General features: G+C 38.9%; 4 protein-coding genes and 1 long non-coding RNA gene across 9 annotated transcripts; 3 read left to right on the top strand and 2 right to left on the bottom strand.

Annotated features, from left to right (window-relative positions):
* The first annotated feature begins 1,310 nt into the window (after window positions 1–1,310).
* On the top strand, window positions 1,311–3,428 carry LOC103987848 (uncharacterized). 2 transcript variants are annotated; one of them, XR_010514233.1, is made up of 3 exons: window positions 1,561–1,892; window positions 2,073–2,443; window positions 3,217–3,428. It is a non-coding gene; the product is annotated as an uncharacterized LOC103987848 (long non-coding RNA). The 2 variants fall into 2 exon arrangements; XR_010514232.1 differs by lacking the exon at window positions 3,217–3,428 and having other exon boundaries at window positions 1,311–1,892; window positions 2,073–2,822.
* Window positions 2,431–11,077, bottom strand: LOC135583730 (endoribonuclease YBEY, chloroplastic-like). Of its 4 annotated transcripts, XM_065187358.1 has the most exons (13): window positions 10,691–11,077; window positions 9,503–9,582; window positions 8,976–9,227; window positions 8,805–8,900; window positions 8,298–8,475; window positions 8,096–8,176; window positions 7,893–7,993; window positions 7,244–7,336; window positions 5,931–6,002; window positions 5,372–5,491; window positions 5,238–5,288; window positions 3,206–3,391; window positions 2,431–2,901 (listed from the first exon to the last, which is right to left on the bottom strand). In XM_065187358.1, the coding sequence occupies exons 2-13, from the start codon at window positions 9,527–9,529 to the stop codon at window positions 2,863–2,865; spliced, it is 1,296 nt and encodes a 431-aa protein (XP_065043430.1). In that variant the 5' UTR covers window positions 9,530–9,582; window positions 10,691–11,077; the 3' UTR covers window positions 2,431–2,862. The 4 variants fall into 4 exon arrangements, with proteins under 4 accessions (XP_065043430.1, XP_065043427.1, XP_065043428.1 ...); XM_065187355.1 differs by lacking the exon at window positions 9,503–9,582; XM_065187356.1 differs by lacking the exons at window positions 2,431–2,901; window positions 9,503–9,582 and having other exon boundaries at window positions 3,349–3,477.
* A 1,776-nt stretch (window positions 11,078–12,853) lies between these two features.
* On the bottom strand, window positions 12,854–15,362 carry LOC135677716 (ras-related protein Rab2BV-like). The gene is made up of 3 exons (XM_065190092.1): window positions 15,240–15,362; window positions 14,911–15,121; window positions 12,854–13,535 (listed from the first exon to the last, which is right to left on the bottom strand). The coding sequence occupies exons 2-3, from the start codon at window positions 15,073–15,075 to the stop codon at window positions 13,053–13,055; spliced, it is 648 nt and encodes a 215-aa protein (XP_065046164.1). The 5' UTR covers window positions 15,076–15,121; window positions 15,240–15,362; the 3' UTR covers window positions 12,854–13,052.
* Window positions 15,363–15,799: 437 nt separating this feature from the next.
* Window positions 15,800–19,915, top strand: LOC135676318 (uncharacterized). The gene is made up of 3 exons (XM_065187359.1): window positions 15,800–15,960; window positions 16,108–16,213; window positions 19,614–19,915. The coding sequence occupies exons 1-3, from the start codon at window positions 15,828–15,830 to the stop codon at window positions 19,690–19,692; spliced, it is 318 nt and encodes a 105-aa protein (XP_065043431.1). The 5' UTR covers window positions 15,800–15,827; the 3' UTR covers window positions 19,693–19,915.
* Window positions 19,916–20,520: 605 nt separating this feature from the next.
* LOC103987851 (rop guanine nucleotide exchange factor 7-like) lies at window positions 20,521–23,438 on the top strand. The gene is made up of 7 exons (XM_009406282.3): window positions 20,521–21,086; window positions 21,273–21,389; window positions 21,468–21,622; window positions 21,828–21,902; window positions 21,976–22,266; window positions 22,362–22,724; window positions 22,805–23,438. The coding sequence occupies exons 1-7, from the start codon at window positions 20,789–20,791 to the stop codon at window positions 23,213–23,215; spliced, it is 1,710 nt and encodes a 569-aa protein (XP_009404557.2). The 5' UTR covers window positions 20,521–20,788; the 3' UTR covers window positions 23,216–23,438.
* Window positions 23,439–24,204: the final 766 nt, after the last annotated feature.

A 24,204-nucleotide genomic window follows, 5' to 3' on the forward strand; every position in this document is an offset into this window, starting at 1 on the left:
ACGAACAATATGCGCTATGAAGAAAGAATTAAATTAAGTTATCGGTTAGCTTAAGCTAACTTTAACCTAAGTACAAATTCTTTTGTATCGATCGATCATCGTATAAATTATAAATATTTTTTATCATTTTTTCTCTCATTTTCTCTGGACATACTAACGAAAACCTCATAATTTTACATTCTCATCTGACTACGATATAAAAGTATTTTCATACTTATTTTTTTAGTATGAAAATTTATATTAGTAATCCATAGATCCTTATCGATCATAACACTTATCACACTTTTTTTTTCTTGTTTAACAAGAAAAGGATTGATAAACATTAAAAAGATGACAACGAGATGAGAAGTAGATAACTTTGCAAGCTTGTCATTCAGTAATCCATGAATTATTCTTTTTCCAATTGTTTATGGTCATATTATTCTCGACAAAGTTGAACAGCATGAGAATTGTTTTGCTCCTAATAAGAAAGAATCAGAGCTATGATTTTGATGGCAAACTCACAAACGTGAAGCCATGAATGCCCGAGAAAGAGGATAAGGTTCGGCTGCCTACATGCGGTGGAGTTGCCATCCAAACAAAGAAGAAAGCTCCCATTTGGAATGGTCAACCGTTCTATTTTATCTCATGTCTTCTCCCCATTCTACTCTCTGCTCGTTTATTTTATGGCCCAATTCAATGACATATGGTTTGAAAAGAGAGAGAGAGAGAGAGAGAGAGAGAGAGAGAGAGAGAGAGAGACGGAAAATATAATAAATGAGTTGTAATTGTCGAAGACAAATGGAAGTTTTATATTTTCCAAAGACATTTATTTATTTATCATAATTCCTAAAATATTCTTTCGTAAAACAACTCGAGTAGTATCTCGTAACACTCAGATGGATCGATACGAATCGATTCGATCTATCAATAAAATTTATTTTTGAATAGGCTTATAACATCGTAAACATATTGAGTCTAATTAAAAATATTATAAATAAGTCAAATTGGCACAACACTCGACTCATATATAAAAATAGAAACATCATAATTGTCATCAAGAAGTATTATAAGGAATAGAACAAAAATATGTACTGAAGAAATATAAAACTTAAGTCAGCAATTAAAACTGTCATAAAAATAATAGCTATTAAACTGTCAATGCCTTTTGCCAATTTATTAATATTAATAATAATAATAATAATAATATTATTATTATTATTATTATTATTATTATTTTGGTCTTATCCGATTCTTTAATGAGTAGCTTTGATACGACTTAGAACCGACCATTGCGCTACGCTGCCTAACCTCGGATCCTATCTCGGCGGCTGTGCATTTGGATTGAACTCCTCAAATTAGCAATTCAATAACGTGGTGGCTCATCAAAAGCTCGTTGGACGTGACATTTGAGCGTCTAAGAATTCGTGACCATGTTCGGGAGGTCATCGAATAGGGAGAAACATGGACCGTGGCAATATAGAATTATGGATATGAAAGGACGACGTCGTCTTTATCCATATTCCTCCTTATCCTATCCACAAACTCCTCCTAATCCCCTTCGTGTTAGCGTCCGCGGAGACAAGTTATCCTAATCCTCCTCATAAAGGCGAAGGCGAGGCGAGGCGATATAAGAAAGAACATGGACCGCTCCCTCGATGCCTGCCTTGCGGTATATATGCTTGCAATCTAACCTCAAAGCGTTGCACATCAGCGGATATGGGTGAAGGTGATCTTTGTGAATCTTCGTCGTCCCATGGCGAGTCTGGTGATTCGAAGCTCTCCTGGTCTTCTTCGGAGCTTACGGACGATGCAACTTCCTCGTCTCCTCGCTCGTCGTCGACCGCATCGCAGCCAGATTCGAATGGATCTCTTTTCGACTTGTCGTCGCTCATGGCCCAACTCCCAATCAAGTGAGCACCGACTTCTCCCTTACACTAAGCTTTCTATGTTGGAAATCGATCAGCTATTCTCTTCTGTCTTCTATCATCAAAATTTCCCTTTTGAAATTTGGTTTCTGCAAGAAAAATTTTGTTTTTTTGCCCCTTATATTGCATGGCCGTTGATGAAGGTTAAATCGTTGAAACCTGCAGAAGAGGGCTCTCCAAGTACTATCAGGGGAAGTCCCAGTCATTTCGATCCCTATCAGATGTTAGATGCATAGAGGATCTTGCAAAGGAAGAGAACCCCAACAGGAAGAAGATGAAGGTATGCCACGGCATCGGCGGACTCGGTGCAACACCGAGGCTCTATAAGAAAACAACATCAAGGAGGGTTTCCAGGGGTTCATGTCCCTCTTTACCGGCGAGAAGGAACAGTAGTCCTTTGCGGAGCAGGAAGCCGCTAGATTTACCTCCGGCGAAAGTGCACCGGGCCAATGATGTCTTGTGTCAGTGGGAGGAAAGCAAGGAGCAGTTGGCTCTACTATAACAAGACAACATGGAAGTGTACTGACATCAAAGGGGTACTACAATCCTTTTCCAACTTCGATAGAATTTACAACATTAAGTTAAATGAGAGTGATACCAATAAGATGCACTAATATCCCAACCATTTTAAGTCCTACCATACGAATCTTTTTCTAGCCACTGAAACCGCGTTGCGTCTTAATTTGATTCACCTCATCTAACTACTGCATAGGTAGTGTTCAAAAAGCAAAAGGATTGTCCTCTGCTCTTTGTTCCATGAAAGAAATTATTTCCTCTTTTGAGTAGGTAGGACTGTAGTTGTGTGTGCCAAGGAAATGGAAGAGCATGAATGCCAACATTTTTGCTAGGATTTGTGCCTAAAACATCTACAGTGTACTTGGTGCAACTCTAATAATCAAAACTGCAGTTTAGACATTTGCCTGGTTCGACGCCTGATGATGCCTACGTCTCCAACTTATTCACTGTCACCTTCACCTTCAAAGTATGGCATAATCTGTTCCAAGATGATCTTTATCATGTCAGAGGGAAAGATGACAACATTAATTTTTAGATATACAGCTAAATTCGGCATGATTTATTTAACCGTATCGAACTTTTTTCCAGCTTTTGCTACAATAACTTACACATGCAGCAAAGATAATAAAAGTATTCCATGAGTAACCAAATATTGCACTATTTCAGGATGTTTGGACATGCTTAACCCAAGCAGATATTGAATGGCTCATTAGAGCCTTTATAGATATTAGCGATACCCTAATGCTTGTGAAATGGGCACTTTGTAACACATTGATGCTAACCTTATCTGCAGCAATTCCAAGGTGATCCAAGAGCAACTTTATGCCACTGCCTTTTGCAGCTCCGCATGGAACAATTTCAAGCATATCTGGCGTTGCCTGAACGATATCTGCAATCCCTCGTGTTGCCTCCAACCAATATGGCCTTAACGTAGAGATCACTTCAGCAGTTCCAAGAAAAAGCAACTTCTGCACATTCAAAATGAGATTCATATATTTTACCTTAGTGATCAGAAGTGTGAACCTGCCCATGGTATATGCTTCCTGGATTCACCCTAAACAATGACAGCTTAGTCATGATTGCCTTAAGAAAACCCAAGTGCCTAAATCGAAATTTGCTCATTTAGAAACTTGCACCTACATTTCAAACAAGACATTACACTGAATGACCATTTTAAATTTCTTGCTTGGATTCTATCTCAGATGATTGAAGGTAAATAAAGAGCAAGCTAAGGCACTGTAGGTCAATTACTATTGCAATTCTGTGTTAACAATTGGACCATAGAATCCAAAAAATATGACATTGTGACTGGCTGACAAAAAAAGAATGAAATAAAGGAGACTTGAAATCTTTTTTGACTGGTTTTAGACAATGAGAAAAAATGGAAACGTCAAATTAGATGGCAAGAGAACATTGGTCAATCATGGGAAAGTATTACTGTACATAACATTGGGAGCCATCACCTAATTCAAAGTTCTCAGTTATAAAATACAATCTAGATTAATGAGACTGATTAATCAGAAAAAATGTTATATTATATATGCCATTTTCTTGATTGTTTACACAAATCCTCATCCACATGCTAAAATTATGTTTTGGATAATGTCACTTGATGATCAGAAGGCCCATCATATCCTTTCTTTTTTGTTTTTTTAGCAGTCTTCTTTGGACTTTTTTACCTATCTAGACATCTCTGATCTGAGTTGATTTTGCTCCTCAACTATGCATATATAGATTTTCTTTTGACATGTCTAATCAACTTTAAACTTTCCATCACGAACGATAATCTTTTCTATCAATCCAAACACTTCTCATCTTAAAATACTCATATTTGCTACAATGTCATCAAAAGTTTGGTTTCATAACTGCTCCTGTTTCTGACCCATAGAACACACCTAGTGATATAATTGTTTTCTTTTTAAAAAATATAGTAGACATGCAATAACTGCACATAATTCAGATGCCTGTCCATTGTAACCATCAAATTACAATTTCTTTTTGAATTAATCTCCTCGTTAATTAATAGTCCAAGTCTCAAAACTATAAAAAAACTTAATACTTCATAAAATTCTATAGCCAGATCTTCTCCTGTTTTACATCCCCATTAGATAATAGTCCAAATAATAACATTTCAATTTTGTTGTTTATGGATTAAAACTGTACACATGCTTCTTTTAACTGTGTTATATTCTGTCAAACCATAAATAATTACAGCCCTTAGCTTCTAAAATTTGTTTCCATAACTTTGGTCTAGGTTGTCTCGACTCTACTCCCAATTAAGAATTTAAGACCATGTCATCAACAAACATTAAATGTTTAGTAGATATTTACATTGATCCTCTCAGTGGCCCTCTCCAGACCCCGCATGGGGTACATTTCTTTTTTAAGCATTACAAGTACAAACACGTAAAGAACTCAGAATTAGACTTTAGTGAAGTACAACGGTGACTGAGAATTCATTGGCCTTATAATTACACTACCAACTATCCTTCACTCGTATAACAATCACATCATTATGAACACAAGCAGTTATGTTAATAAATATAATAAATCTATACTTTCTACTAATGCAATTATCACTACATTACAAAAATTGATGCATGTATGCTATGAAATCAGAAGCAATAAATGCATCAAAAGGAAAAAGGGTTTAGTATTGGTGAGAGCAGTGTAACTTTACTAAATACACATGCATAACACAACATATCCAGAAGCTTATGTGCTCAAAAATATCTGTCTGTATCCATAAGTGTGTGCTTGTCTAGAATCTTTTATTGGTTGCTTATAACTCTACAAGTTGGAGCAGGTGCATACCTGTACATCAGAAACTGCTAAGAGGTGCTCAACCGAAGGCACAATCTCTGCCTGTCAAGAAATTTTCTTTATTATGCAACTAATAGCAATCATCTACAACCATAACATAGCAAACAACCATATTGTATCAGTACCTTTGGCTCATGATGCACAGTATGAAGTAAATCAATCAACGGATGTTCAAATAGTGTGAAACACTGATCCTCACAAAATGCTACAAGAGGAACCTCATGTTCCAAAGAGTAAAGAAAAGCCTGCAGTTAAAAAGCAAATAGTCATCAACATACAGTAGATGAAACAAAACTAAGCCTGATATGAATTTCCTACAGTAAGGCAAAATGTATCCACCAATAAAAATATTCAAGTGTCAAACTCTAAGCTGCTTCGATGGAATAAATGACCAAGAACCAAAGAGTGAGATGACAAAAATAAAAAAAATTCATCATAAGCAAACGTAGTCAAGTTCAAGCAGGTTTATTCTATATTCCTTCAAATAAATTTCTTTGTATGATATGTAAATTGGTGAGAGGCACTTATTCATATTATTGAATGATATATATTTTGACATGGAAACATGTGAAGGAACACATACTAAAGAAGATGCAAGTCAACAAAGTAATAAAAGACACAAATACCTATTAGCATATATTTGTGCCTTTTAAACAATTGAAATATAAATTAATAAATAGCTACCTCTCTACAAATATTCTTATCTACACTTGCTCTGTAAATCTCTTGACCTCGTCTCCCATATACAATAGAACCCTGAAATTCAAGACAAGTATGACAAAAAAGAAAGCGAAGCACATCAGGTTGACTTTATAAGGCAAATATTGTAGCTAAATAATTTTTGGAGAGAGAGAATCAGAATATCATGATGGGACTTAAAACAAATGTGATCCTAGTAAATATGGATGAGTAAAAAGTGTGCATAACATCTACAAAGACATTAAAAGAAAGATGTTCACCAAAACAAATTTAGGAGCTTATATATTTGATCAATGGAGAGGGTGGGAGACCATGCTTGGTACAATGGTAAGGTTGTTCCTCTGTGACCTAGGAGACCAGGATTCAAGTCACAAAAACATCCTCTCTATATTTAGAGCTTACCAATGCCATCTACACCTGCTACAAGTTAATCTCTACAATCTCGTAGAGCTTTCTTCTATTAATGCACACTGTAATGAATCAACATCCCGTTCCATAACCTGCTGCAAGCTGTGCTCAGTGTGAAGGCTGGCCAACCAATTCCTTTGTCAGTCCCCAGGAGGGTCGGGGATGGGGTCAGCTTTAGCAGTTGGTCACCCTTGCTAGGGGCCAGTAGGCCTTCTCCAGTCCCCAAATCCCAGACCAGACAGGGTTTAGCTGCCCTCATTGAATCTCCATCTTATGTTAACATAGAAATTCCAATTTGATTTGATTTTCCTAGTAACATCACAATTATCTTGACTAGGCTTATTTGCTGCTGGACTGCTAACCTTCTCCTTTTGCAATGACAGGGTTTAGCATGAGCCAAAAGTACTAGCCCTCAAATTCATATGTACAAGTCCATTTTCCCACATCTTTCGATGTGAGATAATGGAGATCTCACAATATAGTATAAGCGAACTATTATCCACATGACCACAATGAGAAAGAGTAGTGATATACATATTTCTAATGACATCTTTTGAAATTGAAACCATAATTAAGAGCTAATGAAGATCTAAATACATGTTTGTAAGACTATTATGGTAAGTCTTGGAAAGCACTTTTAAATCCAATTAAAAAACCATCATGAGCATTAAATTTGAACTGGTATCATATGACAAAAAAAAAGTTCAGGGGATTGACAAAACATGATAGGTCTATTTCAGTCTAATCAAGAGGTCTGAAATCATTATGTGATTCATAAAACCTTTGGCAGAAAAAAAGTTCAGGAGATTGGCAAAACATGATAGTTCTGTTACAGTCTAATCACTAGGTCTGAAATCATTATGTGATTCACAGTAGAAAAGACAAGAAACCTGTAGAAAAATGCCAGGTGATGCTTCTGATACAATACCATCTTTCCCTGCCAAATTAGCCAAACTTGAAGCTCTTATAACTGCTGACCGGGTCTGCTTCGTATACAGCACACAAACAATGCAATTAGAATCACTTAAAAACAATAAAACAGTAACAGACAGCAATAACGAGAATGAGGATCGTCGTATGCAAGGTCATGGAATGACGTTGTATGCAACCTTATCAATAGAGCAGAAAGGCTGTTTTCAAGACACAAATGATTGACATCTCAGTTACAAACACTTTGACCATGACGCTAACAACAGCTTTAAGGCTGTTTCCAAGACATGAACAGTAGACACAAACCACAAAGACCTCAAACATAGTGCCAAGGTTCACCCTCTAAGTCATTTGCTTTCACCAAATCAAATTGTTCAGAATTAATAAAAAGATATATATGAAGCAATTCAGAAGTCATAATCGAATCAGTGGCTTTACAACAAAAAAATAGTCCTTAGAGCAATGGATTGAACAGTTAATTTTCCACAGGTAAGTACTCGTCAGTAGAACTGAAATTAAGCTTTAAACAGTGTAGAGCTTGCTAGCAAGTACTTGTCTCTAACATGAAGGCCCCAGAACTAAAAATAAAACATGGAGTTAGAATCCAACCATTCTAGTAACGATGACTACTTTTGCTCCCCTTGAGAGTGCCTCTCTCATAGCCTCTGCCATTCTTGTATTGATTTGACTTTTACCATTGAAAAGTGTATCTTTTGTCATAGGAACTTGTTACAAAAACTGAAGGCACACGCACAAAAGCAAGAAAAAAAAACAGGAAAAGACAAAAAATGTGCTAAAAGCCATGTTCATACCATCCACGTCACAGAACATATAACTCAATTTTGCTTCATATAATCCTGAATGGCCTTCCATTTTCACATTTTTCACAAGTTCTGCAAAGATCTATACTTGCATTGGTACTTCATAATTTCTTGCACAGATGTGTAACACAACAGTGCAATTAGAGCATGTTCATTTGGTAAAAATCAAGATTATAGAACATAAACTACATACCATTTGGGCTGCTTGTTGAATGACTTTCAGCAGTTCTGGAATTATTTGTACTCTTAATTAGACCTTTTCCTTTCCATCCAAGATTCCTAAGAATTAGCTCTTCTTCCTTCTCCATTTCAGCTTCAGCTTCATGACTGATCTCATGATCAAAGCCCAAAAGATGCAGCAAACCATGAACCTATCCAAAAAATGTAGTCGATACAACGGATGAAGGTTAAATTACTTATCTGTAATATATGAGCATGCAAGAGATGAAAATTCAGATGGTAATGCACAAATTATGACTATGGTGCTGAGAGGCCAAACAGATGTGCCAAAGATATATAGATACTTTTTGGTCAATGGTCATGAACAGAAAACATAAAAGTCAAAAGGGGGAAAAAAGGCAATTGAAGATTCGAACAGTACTCTTCAAAAAAGAAAAATTCATGTGGTTAAACCATGCAATATCAGCTATAACAAGCATAAAAACCCAGAATGGAAAGAAGTGAAAAATAGCAAACCAACCATGAGGACCCGAATTTCATCAAGAGGTGTATAGCCTCTTTCCTGTGCTTGCCTGGAAGCTGTTTCCAGAGAAATTACTATGTCACCTAATAAAAGCTGAAACAGCACAGTTAAACAATCAAGAAAAATTCATAACCAGTAGAAACAGCAAGAAATATGATGGTGTCTCACAATGGGATGGCCTAGTTCAGGGATATGTTGTGACATGGACAAAACATCAGTGGTCTGGTCCACATCCCGCCAATGCTTATTTAATTTCTGGATAAAACCATCATCACAAAGCAATACTGATAACTCAACTTTTTCATACTTGTTAACATCATCTATAGAAGTATCTCTTGTATTATATTTCGAAGCTAATAAACCATCAAGTGCAACTTTCAGTGCAACAGGAACGTCAGACCGAAGTGTCTCTGCAACGCTCTGCATACAGAAAATAGATTTTCATCAGCATATGAGATAGAACGTGCATAGTCCACCTGGAAAATGGCATGAACTGCATCACAGGAAAAACCAAATATATATATATATATATAATTTAATTCACAGACAAATAAAAATATCCACATTAAAAGGAAATGATCATCAAATAGTCTAGCTGATCATTGTTTTTCCTCCAATTGCAGAATATATGACAAACACTAAACAAGGACAATATAAATTGATAAAGACTTAAATATTCCACTTGATTATCTTACTCTGTGATAGCATTGCAGGGGTGTCATCCACAATTGAAAAAAGGATACTGTGAAGATGGATGACCATGGAAAAAGTAGACCTGACATTTAACAAATCCATTAAAGATTCTTTACTTATGTTCCCTACAAATCATCTAATAAAAATGTCAAGATTGTGCATTAACTCTTAGCAATGATGTTATGCACAGCATCCTTTTCTGATGTAAGCAAATTAAAATGGCAAAATGAAAAGTACATGCATACAAAGTTCCCTGTAACCTACTACCATATTTCATGCCCCAAAATTCACGGGTCAACAAAACCAAAGTTGAAAGCATTGATATCATTATCAACAGCAATGATCATAGAAAACGAAAAGAAAGACATAGATTTTGTCATATAGTCATAACAATTCATTTCACATGTCAAACAGCCTATAAGAAGCCACAAGAGGGACCCTTAGATGCTCCTTGCCGTCCAAACTTGAAAATTGAAACCAAATCACTGGAACAACATATAAATGTTTTGACTGTTGAAACAAATAAATGATTTAGATATCGGCATTAATAGATGCTTTAAGGACGTCCTTTTATAGTTTCATGGTGGATGGTGAATTGCGTGAAGCTACATATAAGAGAATTTGTTTTGCCAGGATACTAGAAAGCAAACAAGTTCTCCTTTAAGCTGGTTGGATTGTCCAAGGACCTATCATAGACCTTTTTTATTGCAGGTGCCTAAATTTCTCCAAAACTATGGCCATGTGAGTGACACCTTAGGAGATCTATGAAAATGTTTTCTATAATTGAACTTTGTCGATCGACGGATGGGACTTATTATGCACTTATCACCGTCATTCACCACAGACATGGTTTATGTAACTACCCTGTTGATACCAAGGAAACAAGGTAATATTCTTTGGTAATAATTCTTTAAGAACAATTAGCAGTCTATGACCAGGATTATCAGAGACGCTATGAAGATTATCGAGAACAGCCAACGGACTACGGTCAGGGTTGTCAGAGACGCTATAAAGATTGTCGTAGCATTCACCCTCCTATAATCGTATTGTCTATATATCGCTCCCTTTCTTATCCACTGTCACTAACAAATAAGGGCAAACTTGCAATCCGTTTCAGCAAAAGATGCAAACTATCCCCTAAACACGGCATAAACTTGAAAGCTAAAAGAACAAAGAAACCCGAACATTACCAAAATCTGAGGATCATCGGGTAATTCCTCTTCGATGCAAATCCTGACGTCGAGTTCCAACGGCTTCTTCTTCGGCAGCCGGCCCCTCCGCCTAACGTTCCTATAACCCCGGGTAAAGGCCGGCACCAAAGAGCACGAACTGTCGGAAAGGGACCGAAATCCCCTGGCGGAAACATTAGAGAAGAAGGCAGGGAGGGGAACCGAATGTGAAAGGGGAGAAGGAGTGGGGGGAGGGCTCGGAGGCCGCGCCGTCCGGCGCCATGAGGAAGCGCCGGCGAGAGGCCGCGGACGACGACTGGCGCATCGGGAGGCAAGGGGAAGAGTTTTCGCCACGAACCTCGCCATGGCCGTCATCAGGAATCGACCAAAGCTAAAGAAACCCACCGAGCAGCGGATGTTTAGTGTTACTTAAACAATACTAATATATTATTTATAGGCCAATTTCTCGAACGATACATTTATTTTTCAGAAATAGCCGCTAAGTTTTGGGTCGCTTTTGATACAGTCGCTCATGTCACATGTGTTGGTCAACAGGTGTACTGAGGCTGATGACTCAGCACGGCCCGGTCCATGTTGGAAGTCTTCGATCGGTTAAACTGGATGCCAAGGTCGGTCGGGCCCTCGTGACGAGGGGTTGATTAGTGTTTCTCAGTCCGGGCATCGTCTATGCTGAGCCGCGTCTCTCCGTCTCCAGGGTGGTTACCAGTTCATCTTCTGGATGACAATTCCCGGGTTGAGACGCTCGCGGCTGAGGGTGGTCGCTTGCCTGCAAAAATAACCTTTGTCGGGTGATTCCGACTTTGGCCCCGTCAACGAGCAAGTTAGTAATTAGTTCTCATCTTATTTTTTTTTCCTCTTTTTTCTTGGCACGATGCCGATCATGGGTTTTATACTATTGTACGAGGGTCAGTCGCATGTGGGCTCGGCGTGACGGTTGATCCTCGAGGGATGAGATAGTACTGTGCGACCGTCATCCCGGGACACGCGGAACGACGCCAGACGACGCTGTCTCGGTGCATGCCAAAGTCTCGGTACGGATTTTGACTCGACACGTGTGAGTGCTCCCCTTGCTGATTCGGTTGTAGCGCGGCATGGCATCGGTCGTGACGTATCTTAGACCCAAAATATACTTTATCGCAAGATTTATAACACAAGGAGAAGACGTAATTAGAACGTATGTACTTTAATTATGAATATATTCTTAATTATCAATATATTCGCTAATTCCTTTAAATTAGTGAACATGTTAAAAATGATAATCCAGGAAATCATTATAAGCTACCGACTGCAATTGTGTGCGATCAAAAAGTCGTCGTATATATGCTGATTAAGTAAAAATAAATTTGTTTACCCATTTTGTTAATAAAGTTCTAAGATTAAATCTTACATTCATTTAAAATTTTATATTTTTATCCAAAAAATTAAAGATATTAAATAACTTAGTAGATAAAAAAACTTGATTGTATTTATAATTTATTACAGTAGATTTTGGTTGTCTAATATATCAAGAGTTTGGAACTAATTTGATGATTATTAATGAACAATTCGAAAAGTGGTGAAGCATAGTAAGCTAAGTAGATGGAGAGAGATGGAAAGATCACCTATGGAGCTTTTTTTATAATGAGTTTGGATAATGATTGGAGCTAAGATGGAGAGAGATTAATCTATTTGGTAGCCACTTAGAATCATCAATTATTACTGAATCACGGACGAGTGCATCGAACCACCAAAATTTTTTTTGATAAGTGATGAAGATTCAAGCTCAAAACTTTATAATAAATCATCATTATCTATGTCAGCTAAGTTAGCAAGCACATCACAATATTACAATCATATCGAGTCAATGTTGACATGAAGGAATCGATCGATCAACGTATCGACTTGTTAGGGTATGACATGTCATGAGATTTTCTACGTGTCAAAACTATTGGTTAAAGATAAAATATTTTATAAAAAAATACTTTAGGTAATTATAGTATTTACTTTAGTATTTTTGGGTCTTATATAAAATGTCTTAAATAATTCAGTAATTGTTCGACTTTGAAAAGAAATTAAGGTACCTTGTGGCGTTATTCCAAATAAGAGAACTGAGCAACGTCTCAGGAGAATTGAGTTTAACTGCAACGAGACTCCACAACACCAACCGTAAAAAGCTACACACGGAATTCCACTGCCATAATGCTATGAAATCATGCTTCAATGTCAACATTCAAATCATAACAAGAAATCAACAGTTACATGGTTCAGGAATTGCCTCTGGGGAAAGGAACTCTACATCTCGTAGCCTCCCAAAATTGTTAGCCCCTTGAGCCTAATCCACCCTTCTCGTGTCGCACCATGTAATCAAGCAGAAGGGAATCACCTAGGAAGAACAGCAACCTCTCTTTGCAAAACCTCCAGCGGAATCAGACACATTAATCGTCATCCCCTGGGAGGGAACTGTTCCTGCTGCCTCCTGTGCGGCGAGAGCCTTCCGGCTAATTATGTTGTAAATGTCCGTTAGAATGGTCTGAAATGCCTTATCTATGTTGAGTGCTTCCAAGGCCGATGTTTCCATAAAAGACAGCTCTTCCTTCTCAGCTAACGTCTGGGCTTCGTCCTCTGAAACTGCTCTCAGATGCCTCAAGTCTGCCTTGTTACCGACCATCAATATCACAATGTTGGAGTCCGCATGGTCCCTGAGCTCACGAAGCCACCTTTGAACATTTTCAAAAGTTTGCTTCTTTGTTATGTCGTAGACGAGGAGCGCTCCCACTGCACCCCTGTAGTAAGCGCTGGTAATGGCACGGTACCTCTCCTGACCAGCCGTGTCCCATATCTGCGCCTTGATTGTCTTCCCCTCTATCTGTGTTTGTGCAATCAAAGAATTGCTTCATAAAAAAGTGAGCATGCCTCATGCAAACGTTGACTCAGTGATCACATCTGAAGAAACCACTACGATATCGACCTCTGACGAGGCTTTTCCACATGAATTGAAACTAAAGAGAAGGCTTTCAATATGTACTGACGATATCAACCTCTGTATGAAGCCAAGAACATCTTAATTTTCGCACCCATCAATCCACAAGATGAAATCCCAGAGAAAAAGGTAAAACCCATGCATAGGTAAACCAGCAGCAATGTCAGAAACTCCTATGGGTGTTCAGAACAAGAACTGAACGATATAAGTAATCAGGCAACAACAATGAAACACCCCTCACAATAAACTTAGCTTAGCTCAGCTAAGGACAACACCTCATCTTCTTTCAAGGACATCCTATAATTTCGAGGGAAACTCCACGACACTGAAACAAAAGTAAAAAAAGAAAGAAATCTTTCCTCTATCTGGTTCACTAATTTAAATCAAAGATTTTCTTTGGGTAACCTTGCATTTGTCAAATTATTACATCCAACATTGTCATTAACACAAAGGCCGCATTAACCTGACCTCAGGAGTGCAGAGCTATTCTTTTGACCCTAACAGAGGCCAGGAAGGTGTTCTACTCAAAATGTCCACATCAAATATAGAGCTCACAAATATGTGAAAGCACTTTTGACTGCAATTGACTGGAATGATTACTGATCTGCTCTTTGGATTGCCTCAGGCATGATTCTATGAAGATTCATAATGTTTCAAGATCAGGTCCCGAGAAGATCGACTCAAGCACATGGAGGATCTCATGTGTTCTTCCACCATGCGCCGTACAACCCTTCCATCCTATGAATCTAGACTAGACTCCATAAATTAAAGTTAATTCTAGCTTAAGAATCTCCATAATGCCTATTGAAGTGATCTCTGGTCTCACGTATGACCATAACTCATTATAGGCTAACCTCATGTATGACTACAGGACCTGATAAATATCTCCTAGCTCACTAAATGCTGCAATAGTTCATCTAGCCCGCAATGCCATTAAGCAATAACCTCATTGTATGACCACAAGATCCAAGAAATCCCCTTAAGCTCGCTTGCTCATTAGAGACTGCCATAATTCATATGGCCCATGAATTATGTAGGAACAATTTGTTAAGCATGTTGAGGGTAAGTCATGAACCCTTGCTGGAAAGGCATTCCGTAACATTATAAGAACATTAGTATGCATGCAGCTCTGCAATATATCACAATATATCAAGAAATCCTAAATCCAGAACTGAGAATGAACCGAGTTCCAAGAAGAGATCAGATGGTGTGCAGAATCAAGCAGGATTAGGGGGCAGTGGGAAGGACGCCGATTGATCACCTGAAGGGTCCTGGTGGCGAACTCGACGCCGATGGTGGACTTGGATTCCAAGCAGAACTCGTTGCGCGTGAACCGGGAGAGGATGTTGGATTTCCCGACGCCCGAATCGCCGATCAGCACGATCTTAAACAGATAGTCGTACTCGTTGTCCACCCGGTACGCCATTTCTCTTCCTCAATCCGCCTCCTCCTCCTCCTCCTCCTCCTCCTCTCTATAACATGAATTTAATCCATAAACCCGAAAAAAAAGACAAAAACCACAACATAATCGATAGAGACACAAGGCGCAAAGAGATCAAAATTGGATCAGAAAGGGGAGGAGTAAGCGACCTGACACGAGATGCGATCAAACGAAGGCCGAGAAGTCGATGCTTCTGAGGGGGAGAGGAGATCGGAGAGGAGGAATAACAGGGCACCCAAGGAATTGGGGGGGCATTTGAACGTCGAAACCGCCTTTTTTTTAGGGCCATTCATTTATACACCTCTCCTTAACGCGGTCCAACACCATGCTTAAAACTTGAGACCGAAGCCTACCAATACCTCCGCTGACCGTTCCCTTCTATCACAAGAGCCGTTGTTACATGACCGCCTTATATTATTATTATTATTATTTCCGTTTAATTCGTAAGAAAGTGATATCACGTATATATGATCGCTCGCTCATTTGGGAGCGTCGATTTTTTTGGGTGAATAACTCATTCATGTAATTGCAATTTGAGTTTGGTGATTCAATGCAAAATTCAAATCACGATCAGATCTAATCTCAACTAACGCAAATGGGCTTTTTCTTGTGGGTCGGACCGTCGGGTTGGAGACCGGTTTCTAGCGGGATCCGATAGAACAGATCCGATCCGTTTACACCCTCCACATAAGTCTCCGGGAGGGAGGAGGGTTCACATTGGTGGTGGCGTCGAGAGGATGGAGACTGGGGAGGAGAACACGAGGAAAGAGGAGACGGTGAAGCTGATTAGCGCCGAGGGCTTCGAGTTCGTCATCGACAAGAAGGCTGCCATGGTCTCCCAGACCATCCGCAACATGCTTACTTCCCCAGGTCGGTTTTGATCCTTCCCCTTCCCCCTTCTTCTTCCTTCGCTCGTCCTCCTCCGCCTTTTCTTCTTCTCTTTCGATCGTTCTATTATCTGATGCTGATGTCGAGAGCGATCGCGAAATAAGTTGTCGTCTATTTGTGGGCGCGCAGGTGGATTCGCGGAGACGCAGCACGGGCAGGTTACCTTTCCGGAGATCAGCACTCCTATCCTCGAGAAGATCTGCCAATACTTCTACTGGTCCCTCGAATACTCCAGGTTGCCATCCTTCCCACTTTGATTTCTTATTAGTACGCGTTGTTGTTTTTTCCTTTCCTTTTTCTTTTGGGTCGACGAAGTTCATCAAATTTAAGGGTTTCAAGATCCCAATCTATTTTACTTCTAAATTAAGAATAACGAATTGCTTATTTGCTCGCCATGGATTTGCTTCTACTTCTTGCCAATTGCACTGACGATTGATTGATGTGAGCTGACATAACTTCTTCTAATTTCATAGAATTAGTCTTCTTCTATGATTCTTCATCAAATATTATCGTTATGAGGTATCACTTATCAATTAACTTTTAAGATTACTCAGAACTTTAGTACAAGCCAAAGTGGTCTTAAATGCATGGCTGCTTTAGGTTGCTAACCCACTAGTCCATGCCATATGCTTAATAGTTCTTAAATAATAGGCTTTTTGATGCTATCTCTTTTTTTCCCCAAAACAATAAGCAGCAGTTTTGAAACAGTGTATTGATTGTTGTGGAATCAAATCTCTTTCTTGGATGCTTGATATCTAAGCTAATGGACATGTATCTGATAGTTTTCTCCATAGTCATGTAGCAGAATCCTTAATCATCCAAGCTATACTATGGATTTGTCCATTCATATGTAACCCCTATTCACTATACATGGTTTCAAAAGAAAAAGGACAGTGTGTTCCTTGCCTTGAGTATAATTGGAAAGGATCTTTTTTAGATTCCTGGTTTAACTTTTGTTTTCATGATATTGCATAGACTTTCATAATATTATACCATTCCTGATTGATATCTTAGGTCTTTTGACATAAGATTAGGTACAAATAATTGATTATATATAAAAGACTTTAAGAGATTCCATGGTTATGGAGGATGAGATAACAAATCATTAAGAGACTCATGTAACGAGCTTATAGTTGATATGTTCCATTGAAAATTTGCCTATTTCTGGCATTGCACAATCATTGAAGTATAGTTTGTCAGGTTCTCTATGCACCTTAGATGTCAGTTGCTTTGTTCCTAATGAAATTCCATATTGCTGACAGCATTAAGATTGGCCTTTCAATTTGACCAAAATGCTGTCTTCCTCAAGTAAAACAAAAAAGTAGGAGTGAGGGAGGGAGACTTGTCTGCTTGCTAGTTACTACAACCTTTTTTTCTTTCACATTAGCAGCTCTGTAATTTTTTTCCATCTAAATACTATCAGAATCTAGTGTTGAACATATTCACAACTTCTCTGAGGACCCTCTATTGACACTGTATCTCTTACATGTTACTTGTCATCCATTCCATGGTTCACTTGTTATTGTGACAAGTGAGAGCAATTAAGTATTAGGTTGTTATTTATTTTATATTTGACCAGCCGGTCAGCATATTGTTGTTTGTGGTTTCACTTTCATGCTTGGGTAGTGCATTAACAGAAACTGTTGTTGGTCATTGCACAATCTATTTATTCCGTCATATTTCCTTTTCATCTAATCCTCCAATATGGTTCCTAGGATACTTAAGTTTATTCACAGAATGGTGACCATCAGTGACCTTTCCGAATCCAAATTGTAGCCATTTTTGTACCAAAGTAATAAAGATAGAGGAGTACTTGGTTTGAACTATTTACACTCGTGTTCTCTATTGTTGGGCCAATGGGTAATAATGGAGTCTTATTTCAGAAGGAAATTATCCTAACTACTTGTGTCATATAGTTTTCCTTTCTCTTTTCTTGTCAAGTGAGCTTTAATTCTAATGAACAGGAATAATCACAACTAAGCATGCATATGGTAACACTCAAAGAAAATAAAAAACAAATCACATCTCATTAAGGTTTTAAATCTCCATTTGATAATGGTCTTGGCAACTAACCAGATGGGTATGATATCAGTGTTCCAACCTGTACCATCTGATCACTGAAGAAATAGTTTGTGTGTGTGTGTGTGTGTGTGAACCTATATGGTCCAATCCTTTGCTGGACCAATATATACCAGCCAGTATGAACCAGTCCAACTAGAACTTGATTTTTTGCTTTTTGTTGTGTATTGTACATAATATTCCCTCTTGCCAACCTCACTACTCATTTTTTTTATTCATAGTTTGTTGCTGTGTGTGTGTGTGTGTGTGTGTGTGTGTGAACCTATATGGTCCAATCCTTTGCTGGACCAATATATACCAGCCAGTATGAACAAGTCCAACTAGAACTTGATTTTTTGCTTTTTGTTGTGTATTGTACATAATATTCCCTCTTGCCAACCTCACTACTCATTTTTCTAACAAACATCTCCTCATGCAATGCATTAGAATTTCTCCCTTACTTTTGGTTACATAGTGTTTCTTGTATTCCTGTATGATTTTGAGATAGCTTCCAATATCCTGACAGTCACTCCACAACAAAAAAATAGATGCTAAATTTTTTCAGCTTCTTTTAGGCAGAAAACAGATCCAGTCCTCCGATTGTTAGCCTATAATGCATTGCTAATCGCTTTTACCAGCCATCCAATGGATGAATGCATATCTTGTGATTCTCTTATACTATTTCATGTTACCGTAGCAAGCTTTTTTTTCTTGGATGTTTTTCCAAGTTTCCATAATATTAAAGAACTTAAGTCTGTTAGAATCCCATAATACTTTATAATCTGTATGTTGAATCACGACAGTTCTAATTTCCTCTCAGATGCTTTTACAATGTGAACAAATTGATGGTCCAACACGGTCATCTTTCTTATATTGTGCTGTTTCTGTCAGAGAACATTCAGTAATCATCTGCAATTTATAGATGGCTAATCTTTCAACTTATCATATTCAGTATGAAACACAAAGGTGTCTTCAATCACCAAGTCTCCTAGACAAATACTTTTATGTTGATTACAAAGAGGTAAGGTGACATTGAAATGCTTTTTCTATTTTTCCCATGGAAATTCAGAACTTAGGGATAGTGACATACGTCATAATCAGCTCAGTTGTCACATTAGGGAACTCCAAATAACTAATATTTCTTTTAAAGAAAATCATCTGAGTCGTAGCCTTGTCTTAAACTTTAGTGGTGTATCTTGAAATCTTAGATACTCTTTTGTTGCTTCGCTCTTATTCTATTCTATGCAATCCTTATTTCATGAATGAAAGCTAACTGGATCTTCTTAAAAACCTTGTGAATAATTCATTAGTTCTGCTAGTAAACAATTATATTTTTGAATAGAATATTTATCTCACTATAAAAAAGTGAGAAAGATCCTGGTGTTACATTTTGGTTATAATACTAATCAGATAGTATCATCAAGAATTCTATATATGTTTGGGTATTTTTTATGTGTTTGAATATTATGTTTGCCCAACATGTTGGACTCATTTCATTTTTATCCTTTTTTTTTTTTTTCTTTTGGTGACTTCTAAGAATAAGAATTCCACTCATTTTTGGTTGTTGTTCTTGGCAGTGGAAAAGAGACGGAGTTTCACATTGAACCCGAGATTACGTTGGAGTTGATGATGGCTGCTAACTATCTTCACACTTAAGGCGTTAATGCCCATGTAATCATTGTACCAATCTCGGTTTGGTACATACTACTGTTTTGCTCATATATATATTTATATACTGTACCTAGTTGGCGTACAAGTTCTCTAATCTTCTCTTTGTTATGAAGACCAAATCATAGTTCATAGTGACATGCCATTTTAGGTGGTTGAATGTTGCAATAGTTTAATTGAAGTGCTCGAGATAAGCTTTAGACTTGGCCAATGCTTTTCTTAATTTCTTAATTTTCTTTTGATTTGCTACTGTACAATCTTATTTATGTTCATACTGTTACAAGTGCATTACATGGATCCATATGAATATTGATGTTATCTCCACAATTTGGAGAAATCTGTCATTACGTACGGCTCGAACAAGGAAAATAAATAATCACATAAGCTGTAGTGCTACGGCTGTGGTTGTGATTCAGCATATGGGTTCTGATCTCTATCGGATCCCTTCCTTGGTGCGGCTACTGACTCACCCTCCTTTGTACATCCATGTGATGACGTGGAGGCTCGACATTAGTTGGAATTGCATTTGGCAGTGGCAGATTCTGTTTCCAACTTTAGTTTTGAAATGGACTCGATCAAACACGAGCCAAATGTTCTTTCTCCTGTTTCAAATTTGAATTGGACTCGATCATCGCACAATCTCGGGCATCAAGTGATCAAAAGATAGGAGTTTCTTTACTGCGAACCCCTCCTTTTGGTCTCCGTTTCCGTTCAATATTTGACCGTCGAGAATAAGATTTGAAAGCCCGTGGCGCTTCTCTCTCCATCTCCCAGATAGAGTTCATGTATAAGATCCAGCTATGGTTATCATTGGCCATCACCAACCGTCACCGAGGAGTCCCCACGGTCGTCCTCTCGTTGCTCTTCCTTTTGCCGATTGCAGAAATGGTCACCTTCTTTAGGGGCCAGACTAGTCCCTCCTCCAGCAAGCAAGCAAGCAGGCAGGCGGAGAGGACCCCAGGAAGCACTACATCTTCCCCTCGGCTAACTTTAGCCAACCACCGCCCTCTCGGTGTCAGGACTATTAAGCGTGGGCTTTCTGTGTGTCTGAGATCACCGTGATTGTTGGGGAAAAAGGCTCGCAATGGAGGATTCCGTGGAGAAATGCGGTGACAGGGAACAACCTCTCGATTACGTTGGCCGAGAGCGCAAGATCATGCTGAGTTACTCGACGGAAGACGAGCGTTGCGTGAGCAGTTCAAGCTTTGAGACCTCGCCAGGCGAGGACGCACGAGGCGCGAGCGGCTCTGAGGAATCGCTGCCGCCGTCGGTGCCATCGAGTTGGCCGACGCGGAAGTCCTCGGATTCTGATGCAGACGCGGATGATGAAAGAACCGATTCGAATGATGCGAAAGCTGATAAGCTCAGAGGTTGTGCCTCAGGTGCTTTGCACGTTTCATATGGCAAACAGGCAACTAACTAGTTATGTTTAATGCTGCTATTTTATTTGCTATCTCGTGCACATTCTGATCCGCTTACAGCTTTGTATTTAGTTTACCGAATCCTATTAATTATCCGGTCGGTCATCGTCTCAGATTTTTGTGGTGTTGTTTTTGGGATTCGGTTAGATATTGAGTTGATGAAGGAGAGGTTTTCCAAACTGTTGCTGGGAGAAGACATGTCAGGCTGCGGGAAGGGAGTATGCACTGCACTGGCAATCTCCAATGCCATCACCAATCTGTGCGGTAAGCGTGCTGTGGTTTCTGGCTTCTTCTCTTCTTCTTGGTAGAGAACTTCACCTGATGCAACTTGTTCTTGTACAGCCACGGTGTTTGGGCAACTCTGGAGGTTGGAACCTCTGCCTCCCGAAAAGAAGTCCATGTGGCGAAGGGAGATGGAGTGGCTTCTTTGTGTTAGTGATCACATCGTGGATCTGATGCCCTCTTGGCAAACATTTACTGACGGGAGCAAGCTCGAGGTACATGCTGTTCTTCCTCCACTCTTCTGGCTATAACCAGAACGAACCTTGAATGCATCTGTCAGAAAGAATCCAGACACTCTGTTCCGAAACCATCGTCTATAATCTCAACAACCTAGCTTATAATAAATACACTGGCATTGGACTTGATGGCATGATGATTTAACTTTTGTGAGTGCTTACACTGTTAGCCCTCTGAATTCAGGTCATGACTTGCAGACCAAGATCAGATTTGTACATCAATCTGCCAGCACTGCGAAAATTAGACAACATGCTTCTCGTGAGAATCCTTACATGTATAAATGATATCAGACTTCAAGAGAGTGCTCTCACTGATTTTTGGCTTTCTGCAGGAAATACTTGATAGTTTCAATGATCCGGAGTTTTGGTATGTTGATCAAGGTATAGTGGCACCAGATTCTGATGGCTCGGCCTCTTTCAGAAGAACACTTTTCCGGCAAGAAGAGAAGTGGTGGCTACCCGTACCTCATGTTCCACTCGATGGTCTTCATGAAAACACAAGAAAGCAGTTGCAGCACAAAAGAGAATGTGCAAATCAGATTCTGAAGGCTTCAATCGCTATTAACACTGATGCTTTGGCAGAAATGGAGGTTCCCGAATCTTACCTTAGTTCGCTTCCCAAGGTGTGCTCTCCTCCTCCTCTATCGAGTAAAGTTCTCCATCCATTGGCTTCTCCTCGTGTTAGACCCTGAATTGATGGCATGGTTCTGATTCACAGAATGCAAGAGCGAGCTTGGGTGATTTGATGCATCGTTATGTTACTTCGGATCAATTTTCGCCTGACTGTCTTCTCGATTGTCTTGATTTGTCCTCCGAACACCAAGCTCTAGAAATCGCAAACCGTGTCGAGGCATCAACGTACATTTGGCGTCGAAGAAGGGTGGCCAGACCTGTAAGCAACAGGAATGGCATCGCCATCACCAAATCATCCTGGAGCGCCGCCGTCAAGGACATGGTTGTGGACGCAGGAAAAAGAGAATTATTTGCTGACAGAGCTGAGACTATCTTGCTCTGCCTGAAGCAGAGGTTTCCTGGTCTGACACAAACCGCACTGGATGTGTGCAAAATCCAGTTTAACAAGGTTTGTGTGCCTTGCAATTACTCTCCCCCTTTCGATTCCGACCTCAGAAGCATTGATATTTCATGTGGTTGAATCTTTAGGACCTCGGGAAATCCATTCTTGAAAGCTATTCCAGAGTTTTGGAGAGCCTTGCATTCAACATTGTTGCTCGCATCGATGAACTGCTGTACGTAGACGACTTCAGCAAGAATTCAGACCACCTGTTGGATTCCAGAACCGGTGTCATCGCCCACCAGAAAGCATCATCTCCATGCTCGGCGCCTACTTCAGACACTGCATTTGCGAGTGCTCATTCCGCGACAGGTTTCTCGCCTGCACCGTTAATTAGTTCTACGAGGGAAGAGAGCCCTGTCTTCGTCGACGGTAAGTCTCATAACCATGGATTTGGTGTGAAGAAAATATTGACGAATTATCTCCGTGTAGAGGTGAAGGGAAAAGGCTCTGTCGATGTTGGTTCGGACAGCAGAGTCGATTTCATGCATGAACACTGAAGCCTAAGAAGCATCTCGAGAACACAACTCAAGAGAGCAGAGAGGGACTCGATACCATGAATCCAGAGTCATCACGAGTACTCTGGTTCTATATAGATTGTAACTTTCTCGGCGTGGTGGCTGGTGATTAATATGTTACAGTAGACATTGCAGAGTTGGCTGGCAAACGGTTTGCATGCGTGTAGAAGTATTCTATCGGGCAACTTGAGCTTGCAATTTTCTTGGTGTTTGGTTAGTAATCGTAGGCCTGTGCACACTGCAGAGTCGGCTGGCAAACCACTGCGGTTGCAGAGTCGGCCGACATCAACGGGCCGCGACATTCACTGGGCTGAGCCGGGTTGTACCGGCCCGATTCATTTTTCTCAGATTTCAGAATAAAATAAACAGATATATAAATAAAAATAAAAATAAAAAATAATTTTGTTCATAAATTAATAACATGCATTTTTTTAGTTTCAACCATTAAAAAATATTTATTCTAATTTTAAACTGAGTGATATATTTATATAATTATATCTTGATAACTAACGAAGATATCGCCTCACATATTAGGTAATATCTTTTCTTTTGGTGCTTTACATAGTTTGGTTCTTAATATAACGTTAATTTGGATATCATAATTTTCTTTACTCAAAGGTTTGATATTCTTGTTAAGGATCAATTCTTAGTATGGTTGAAGTGTAGTCCGATGATGACTTCACATGATGATGAGTCCTCTGACCTATCTACAAGTAATTATTTCTTATTTAAATCCTCTCATCATATTCAAATATTAATTAAATCGATTTTGATACCAAAAGTTACGATCTAAATATAATAGACTAATTAAACTATTTAATTTTATTTGATATAAATTATTATTTTAAAATATTTTTAATTAAAATTTAATAAATATAATATATTAGTCTCATAAAAATTTTAATATTATCCACTTTTAATATGAATCCAAGCAAGCTCCGACGAAATAAAGACCCACAGGGGATAAACAA

Source organism: Musa acuminata, chromosome BXJ1-6 (genome assembly GCF_036884655.1).
Source record: "Musa acuminata AAA Group cultivar baxijiao chromosome BXJ1-6, Cavendish_Baxijiao_AAA, whole genome shotgun sequence".
In the NCBI taxonomy this organism is placed as follows: Eukaryota; Viridiplantae; Streptophyta; class Magnoliopsida; order Zingiberales; family Musaceae; genus Musa; species Musa acuminata.